Source organism: Myotis yumanensis, unplaced genomic scaffold (assembly GCF_028538775.1).
Source record: "Myotis yumanensis isolate MYYU_CA2020_CCGP unplaced genomic scaffold, mMyoYum1.0.hap1 SCAF_2, whole genome shotgun sequence".
Lineage (NCBI taxonomy): Eukaryota > Metazoa > Chordata > Mammalia > Chiroptera > Vespertilionidae > Myotis > Myotis yumanensis.
Genome location: NW_027223753.1, coordinates 2,609,750 through 2,617,964, shown reverse-complemented (window position 1 = coordinate 2,617,964; position 8,215 = coordinate 2,609,750). Strand labels below are relative to the sequence as shown.

The 8,215-nt window shown below is 66.4% G+C and overlaps 1 protein-coding gene across 2 annotated transcripts in view; it reads left to right on the top strand.

Moving 5' to 3' along the window:
* The first annotated feature begins 3,693 nt into the window (after window positions 1-3,693).
* The window catches only part of AJAP1 (adherens junctions associated protein 1), a 77,174-nt gene continuing 72,652 nt past the window's right edge, over window positions 3,694-8,215 (top strand). The window contains exon 1 of one of the 2 annotated variants that reach the window (XM_070403110.1): window positions 3,694-3,962. Coding sequence is in view for 1 of the 2 variants with exons in the window: in XM_070403109.1 (XP_070259210.1) it covers window positions 5,013-5,041 (29 nt within the window). In the remaining variant the exon portion in view is untranslated. Of the gene's footprint in view, window positions 3,963-4,777; window positions 5,042-8,215 lie in introns of those variants that run through there. The other variant, XM_070403109.1, reaches the window with a different exon arrangement.

Here is an 8,215-nt window from a genome sequence, read left to right as displayed (position 1 = left end):
GTGTTCAGATGAGGTCGTGCTACAATGCAGAGGAACCCACTTTTCAGTCTAAATGGAGGGAGGACCCGTCAGCACAGAGAACCCTTGAAAATCCTGAAATGAGTGAAACGAGCAGTTTTCTGCATCCCGGGCTGGGTCACCTCCTCAGGCCACCTTCCCATCGGCCCGAGAGGACATGGCTGCCCAGAGCGAGCCCAGGACTGCCGCTCCCTCTTTCCGGTACACGCGTGTATTTGGGCGGCCAGGGGGGACCTGGCACTTGGTCTGGCCAGCCCTGGACTGAGGGCATTGTCCCGGTCACTGTGCCCGCAGCCTGGCCCTGGCACGCGGCAGGGTTTGCAGCCCTGGGCAGCCAGGTGGGAGCAGCTCAGGTGCAGGGCCCCTCACCTGGGAGGAGCCCCCCCATCACCAATGCTAGTTTTACTCGGGGAGGGGGGCGGTAAGGCAGGGGCCAGGGGAGATCTTAGTGGGGCTGATTTAAAGAGACATGTAATAATTTTAAGCAGCATGTTCCCTTTCATGAACCATCACAAACTTAGCCCCTTGATCAAATGTCATGCTGAGGACACATTTGCACCCCGGGGGGATGAACGAGGGCGGGTCACTTTGGCTCTGGATGGGCCTTAAGGAGTCCGGCCGGGGCTCTGAGGCCATCAGGGCCATGCCGGGCCGGCTTCCGTGGAAGAGCCTCCAGCGGGGCAGACAGCAGAGCGAGGGGAGGGCCAGAGCGGCCGGGGCTCCTGGGTCTCAGGGCAGATCCCTCCCAGTGGGGCTAACAGGCTGGGCAGGGGGGCAGGGGGCCCCGGTGTCCCACAGTAGGGACATCTGAAGTGTGTATGTGTGTGTGTGTGTGTGTGTGAGAGAGAGAGAGAGACTCTGTGTGTGTGTGTGTGTGTGTGTGTGAGAGAGAGAGAGAGAGAGAGAGACTCTGTGTGTGTGTGTGTTTGTGTGAGTGTGTGTGTGTGTGTGAGAGAGAGAGAGAGAGAGAGAGACTCTGTGTGTGTGTGTGTGTTTGTGTGAGTGTGTATGTGTGTGTGTGTGAGAGAGAGAGAGAGAGAGAGAGAGAGACTGTGTGTGTGTGTGTGAGGGAGAGAACTGTGTGTGTGTGTATGCGTGTGTGTGACAGCGTGTGTTGGGTCCCGGCTGACATGCTCACCTCCCAGTCCCAGGAGAGGAGAAAATGAACTGGCCCCACATTCCAGATGCTGTGGAGGTTCAGGGAAGCCGCTCTGTTCCGAGGGAAGCATAGCCGGGGTCCGGGATTCCGCAGCATGAAGAAATGGCAGTGTTTTCATCAAGACAGAGGAGCACAGAGTGAGGGGGGTGCCTCCGGGCAGGATGGGACTGGAGCTGCCGGGCTCGAGGGCAGAGAAAGGGGGGACCTTGCCCTCAGGCCAGGCTTCTGAGCAGGGGTATAGGGTACGAATACGGGGTACGGGGTATAGGAGAGGCCTCCCCCACAACGTTAGGAGGCTGCGCACCCTTGGGGAGCACCTGCGGGTTCTTTCCTCTCTGCGGTCCCCTTGGGCATCACAGCTGAAGCCAGCTTATCTCAGAAGCCTCCTCGTGACCCCTGGGTAGCCCTGCCTTCGTCCCTGGGGTCTGAGGACCCCTGAGTATGTGGATAGATTTCAAAGAGTCCTTACACTTGGATGGGGGAAATCACATCTCTATTTTTGTGAACTCTAACCCTAACCCCACCCTACCCCTCCACTCACCCCTACCCCAACCCCTAACTCTAAACCTACCCCTAACCCTAACTCTAACCCTGCCCCTACCCTCTCCCTACCCCTAACCTTAACCCTAGCCCTACTCCTACCCCTAACTCTAAACCTACCCCTACCCCTACCCCTACCCCTACCGCTAACCCTAACTTTAACCCTACCCCAACCCCTAACCTTAACCGTAACCCTGCCCCTACTGCTACCCCTACCCCTAATCTTAACCCTAAGCCTAATCTTAACCCTACCCCTAACCCTACTCCTACCCCTCCTCCTACCCCTGCCCATACCCCTAACCCTGCCCCTGCCCCTGCCCCTAGCCCTACCCCTAGCCCTTCCATTATAAATGTAGGCAACAGACAGCAGTGGTGACCATACCTGGGACTGTCAGCCGCCCTCTCATCACACTGTCCGGGTACGACTGGTGTGGCTGAGTGATTGCTTAGTGTAGTAATAAAGAGAGCATACATTGCTATATCAAAATTTTTTAAAAATATTTTATTGATTCTTTATAGAGAAGAAGTGAGAGGGACAGAGAGTTAGAAACATCGATAAGAGAGATCGATCAGCTGCCTTCTGCACGCCCCCCACCGGGGATGTGCCCGCAACCCAGGTACATACCCTTGACCGGAATTGAACCCGGGACCCTTCAGTCCGCAGGCCGACGCTCTATCCACTGAGCCAAACCGGTTCGGCTATATCACAATTTTTAATGAAAATTTTCATAATGCCTTTCAATATCCTGGCTCCCTACTCCCGTGGCTGTTATGAATGCACTGAAGTGAGGAGGGGTCTGTGGTTCGCAGGAGGCTGACCCAGGGCCGTGGAGCAGAGGGGTCAGCAGCCCCAGCCCACCAGCCCTGCAGCGGCCTCCAGGGTCATCCAGGCCTGGGAGGGCGGCCCTGGAGCTGCAGTCCCACGTGGTCCCGCTAGGTGGCGGCCGAGCGGGCTCCGCTCTCCTGGGCCCAGTTGTGCCCTGACCTCCTGTCTCTCTTCCTGGGATGCGGCCCCCACCCTCAGGGAGGCTCAGCCTGGGCATCTGGGAGCCACAAGCCTGACACTCTGTGAGGCCATCTCACCGCGGCCCCACGGAATGTCTGTGTGGAAGGGAATAGAGAACACGTTCTCTCCAAGACGAAACTGAGGTCAGAGGCGAGAGAGCAGCACACAGGGGCTCCTGGTCTGCCTGCCTGGAGACCTGGGCTCTGGCCACCACGCTCCGGCCTCCTCCCCCTCCTCGGGCTCCTTCTGGGGAGGCGGCTGCCCGTCAGTCCTCCGGGCTGGGGGAGGACACTCCTTGGGGCCTCAGAGTCCTGCAGGCCGGGGAGGGTGGGGGGGAGCGGGGTGCAGGGCCTGCCAGGGCGTCCCCGGGCCCAGCTGGGCCCCAGCTGCTCCTCCCAGGGGGCGTGGGTGGGTGATTCCAGGCACCTGCTGGGGTCAGGCCCCGTTCGTTAACCTCGCCTTCCCCTCCGTGACCCCATTCCCTCCGTGACCCCATTTGCTGCATAAGAACGGCCCTGGCAGGGTTTCCAGCCCCGGCTGGCGGGCGTTGGGGCGCGGGGCGCTGGGGTGGAAGCAGGGCTCTGTCTGTCTGAGGTTTGGCCTGGTGGTGAGTCTGTCACTTCTCCCAGGGAAGGGGTCCCCCATCAGCGGTCTCCAAAATGCAGCCGAACCAGGGGGTGCAGGGAGGTTGGGAATAGGGAAAGGGCCGGACCAGGGAGCGGACCTGCCAGCGGAGGGTGGCGGGGAGTCCTGGAGGCCAAGTCCCGGCTCTCGGAGTCAGGGCCTGGCCCAGAGGCCGCCGGGGCGCAAGGGTTGCCCACCCTCGGCCTGGACTGCTGATGCTTCCGGATTCAGGCTGGGCTGGGGCGAGGTGCTGGCTCCGCTCTGAGCAGGAACACGGTGACTTCCCCTTAGAGCCGGATGCGGGGCCCAGGCAGACGTGGGGGTGGGGGTGGGGGTCCGGGTGGCCCCGGCAGCGGGAAGAGAAGGAATCCCAGTAGCGGACCCTCCCGCCCCTCACAGGCAGCCGAGTGGCCCCTGAGCGCGCTCCATCGGAGGAAACTTTTCGCGCAGCCCCCCTCCTCCCCAAAGCGGCTCTCCGGGTCCGCTGGGCTCACTCTTAACCGGGTCGGAACCGCGAACTGTTTCGCATGCCATCCAGTTACCGTGGCAACACCATCCGGCGGCGCCCGGCGGCGGTCCAATCGGAGCCCACGGCCTCTCCGGGCCTTTCCCAAGGTGAGACCCGGACGGACGCGCTGAGGACGGGGAAGGGGCTGCCAGGGCCCCGCTCGGTGACGCCCGGCCGGCACAGCCCTGCGCGGCGAGCCGGGCCCCCCGAGAGGCGGGACGGAGAGCGACAGCCTGGGCGGACAGGGGACTCGGGCTCCAGTTCCAGGGGCGGGGAAGCGGGTGACGTGAGCCGGGCCAGGCGGGCGGAGTTGGGACCCGCTCCGGGAGGCGGGGGCGAGCGCGCGGAGAGGCGGACGCGCGGAGGGAGGCGGCTCTGCGGCGGGCGCGGTGGGCACGGGCGGCGGGGCTCGGGATCCCCGCCCGCCTCCTCGGCGCCGCGCCGCCGCTGCGCGCCCCCACGCCCCGCGCTCCACCGCGCCCTCGCCCCACGCGCCTCGGTGCCCGCCTCCTGCCCGCCTCCCGCGCCGCGGCCGGCCGTCTGCAGAGCGAGCGCTCAGACGGAGCCCCCGCCAACTTGAGCTGTGCCGACCGCCACGCTACCCTGACCCGGCGGGGCGCGGACAAGACCCGCGCGCCTCCGCATCCCGCTTCGCCCCCGTCCCCGGACCGAGCCAACCCCTCGGCGCGGGGCTCCGACTGGAGGCGAGAGACACGCACTGTTCGCGGCGGCGCTGCCCGGCCTCCCTCCTGCCGCCCCGGAGGGCGAAGCCGCGGCTCCTCCGACCACCGACCACCGCCGCGCGGCCGCAGCGCCGGAGTGCGCCCCTCCCGGGCCGGTCGCCCCGTCCCCGCCGGCCTCGCCGCTGTCTTCCCTGGGCTTCCCCAGAGGGGGCTGCCGGTCCGCGCCCCGGTCGAGGATGTGCGCCCCCGCGGGCCGCCCAGCCTGAGCCATGCGCCCCCGCGGCGGCGGCGCGCCGGCCGGCATGGAGCCCCGCGCGGCCGCGCTCTGACTCGCTGCGCCCCGCGGCCGGCGGGCGGCGGGAGGCGGCGGACCGAGAGCAGATACCGGCGCCGCGGGACGGAAGCGAGCGGAATCGGAGCCGCGCGGATGGCCGGGGCGAGCGAGGTCTGAGCTCCGCTCGCTGAGACGTGACCATGTGGATTCAACAGCTTTTAGGACTCAGGTGAGCGACTGGCCGGCGCAGGTGCCGGGGGGCGCCGGGCCGGGCGGAAGGGCGCTTTCTCAGGCTGCAAATAAAGGGGTCCTCCCCCGCCCCCGCGAGCGGCCACGGGGTGGCCGGGGAGCCGGGTCGGGCCCCAGTCCGGAGCTCGGAGCCCAGCGCTCCGCAGGGAGCGGCCCGCTCTCCCGGGCTCCGAGCGTCCGTGTCCGGGCAGGGGCGCGGGCGGCTGGCGGCGTCAGCCACGCAGTGTCCTGGCCGCCCCTGCGCTGCCTCCCCCGGGCCCGGAGCGAGGCGCCAGCGGCTGGGCGCGGCGGGCCGTGGACCCGGGGCGGGGGCCGGGGCGGCCGGGGAAAGGCAGAGCCGCTCGCCCCGGGCGAGAGCTCGGCAGGCGGAGTTTGAGGAAAGCAAAACAAAACCGCCTCTCAGCCAGTCCTCCCCCTCCTCGGGCTCCGAGGCTGAGCGGGGCCTCCGGGGCTTCCAGCTGCCTCTCCAGCTGTTTGCCGGTGACCTCGGGCGCGACGGGTGCGCACAGCTGGCGGGCAGCTGGGGCAGACGACGCGGGGGACCTAGGGGAGCGCGGGCGAGCGGTCCTCCCCGCCCCCATCCACAGACTGAGACGCCCCGGGGCGCGCCCTGGGGCTGCTCTGTGTCTGGACTCCGGGGTGAGCTGGGAGGGACTTGGAGCCTGGAGCCCGCGGTGGGGGCCGGGGGGTGCCCAGAGAGACCCCTTTCCGCAAACTTTGCCCGCCTGCGTGGGCGCTCGGGCTCCAGCCTCTGCCTCTGGCGGCGTAGGACCCCGCTCGGCATAGTGGTCCCCTCGCGGGGAAGGGACCCTCGAGCCGTCACCCTCTGGCTGGGGGCTCCGTGGGGCTGGTGCGTTTGGGTCCCAGGTCGCCGCCGAGAGCAGGGAGGACAGAGGTGGAGGCGGAGGGCGCCGGCGTGCGGTTCCCAGTCCATCCACTGGGATGCACTGCGCTCCCGCGATGGGGAGGGAGGCGAGCTGAGCCCAGCCGGCTGCCAGCCGCCCCCACCGCCACCGGTCACAGCGGGGGGAGTGAGCCCCAGGGAGGACCGAGTGGCGTCCTGGTTTTGAGAAATGAGAAGCGGACGAAGCTCGCCCAGCGTTTTCTCGCTGCCCCTGGCAGAGGAGACGCTGCTCCATCCCCGGGTCGTGGCTGTTGACAGCTGCCAGTGAAAACTGTCAAACGTGGTCATTGGCCTTTTTCTGGAAAGCAGCGTCCCTCCTCCAGGAGCCCGGCTGGTGTCGTTTGCCGCCTGGGCGTCAAGAGGTTAATGGTGAGGCGTCCGCGTTGGTATTGGCTCGGCCTGAACCTCTGTGTGTGCTCGGACTAGATAAGGCTCTGGACGCAGACGAAATGGACCAGGAGGCTTTGTCGGTGACCCATCCAGGCACCTCGCCCTCTGCCTCTGGGTCTCAGCCAGCACCAGGGCCTGGGGAAGGATCTGGGGGTCCCCGTCGGGCCCCTGAGCCCCTCTTGAGCCTCGGCCGGGCCCCTGAGGACTGACTGCCGGCCACTTATTTGCACAGACATGTTTTCATCTGTGACAAGTTGCCAGGTTGAGAGCTGCGTGCATTTTGATAAGGGAGAGGAGCGTCGCTGTCTCGGAAGGAAGCTCTGTGGGCTCAGGCTCCACCGGCCGGGCCCCTCCAGCACCCCGAGCGGGCGCTTCTCGGGGAGGGGGGTGGTTTGCTTTAGGAAACAGTTCTGTGGGCGACGTTGAAGTTTGACCTTTTGTTTTCTCCCTGCGCGGTGAGCACGGGATTTTTCTGGAAGTGGGTCTGGAAGGACGAGCTGTCACCTGTTTGGGAGGCTGACAGGCGAGAGCGCTGTCATGTGGGAGCTGTCCCCTCCCCCCCAGGGTCTGCGGGCTCTGCCTCCATCAGGCAGGGGACCCAGGGCCTGCGTTGCCTGCTCCGCACCTGAAACGCACTCTTCCCTGGCAGTGAGGCTCCACCCTTGCCTCGTGCCTGGCCCAGGTGGGACGGCCTCCTGCTGGCCGCGGAGCCTAGCCTGCTGTGACCGGCCCACGGAGCCTGAGCCTGAGCCCGGAGGCAGAGCCCACGCGGTGGCACCTGAGCGAGGGGCTCTGGGGGCTCAGTGTTCTGCGGGTTTTGAGCGGAGCCCTGCGGGAGCCATCCTTCCAGGAGGGAGACATTCGGGGTCTTTTCAAGCTGGTTTTGTGCCTTTTGGGGGGCGGTTGTAGCAAAGCCCGCAAGGCCCTTCCATGCACAGGGACACAGGCATCTCCTGGGGGCTGCCCCAGTGCGGCTGCCCTGGATGGAGTCCCTCCCTGAGCACCAGGGGCATGGGGGTGGGGGCTGCTTATGCAGCAAGCGGCACAGTGAGTTAGGCTGCGAGGGAGAGGGGGGGAAGTGGGGGGGAGGTCGGGGGGAGGAGGGTTCTGAGCTGCAGACCTCCACGCGCTGCTTTGTCAGGGGCTCCTGCACCCAAGGCTTTTGGCAGTCGTCCTCGGGAGTTCAATGGTGAGCCAAAGTCACGGCTCCTTCCCAGTCCTGCCCCTCGGAGCGGCTGTCTGTCCTCCTACAAGGAGGTCCTGGCCCCTTCTCTCTGGGAGGCCCTGGGGTGTGGCCGTGGTGGGGGTGGGTGCGTGACAACATTCTCTCTTGCTCTCTTCCTTTGCGGGGCACTTTTCAGCTCCCCGAGCACGCGGGGCCCACGTGAGCTGGCTGTCCCCAGCCCCCTTGGGAAGGCCCCCGACGGCTGGGGCTGTGCCTGGCCTTGGAGGACGGGGACGGGTGGACGCCCCATCAGCAGGCAGCCCTCCCGGTGACTCCTGCCCCCGGCCCCGTCCAGCTGCTGTTTCCAAGCAGGTTGCAGGACGAGGAGGGGAGCGTCAGGGCTGTGGCTCCGATCGGGACAGTGATGCTGGGATGAGTCGCCATTTTAGGAGGCAGCTCACATCCTCCCACGTGGGCGCACCCCTCCCCGCACACCCAGCCCCACCCAGGGGATCCACATCCGGGCGGAGGAGGGGGTGGAGGCTCCTGCCGTCTGTCCCTCCTGCTGATTTATTTGAATCACCTGCTTCCTTCCTCCTGTGCCTCGAGGACGCCATCGGTAGGGAGCAGGGCCGGCAGCGCAGGACCCGGCAGCTCCAGGCCTCCCTGCCCGTCCTCTGGTCCCTGGGCAGGGA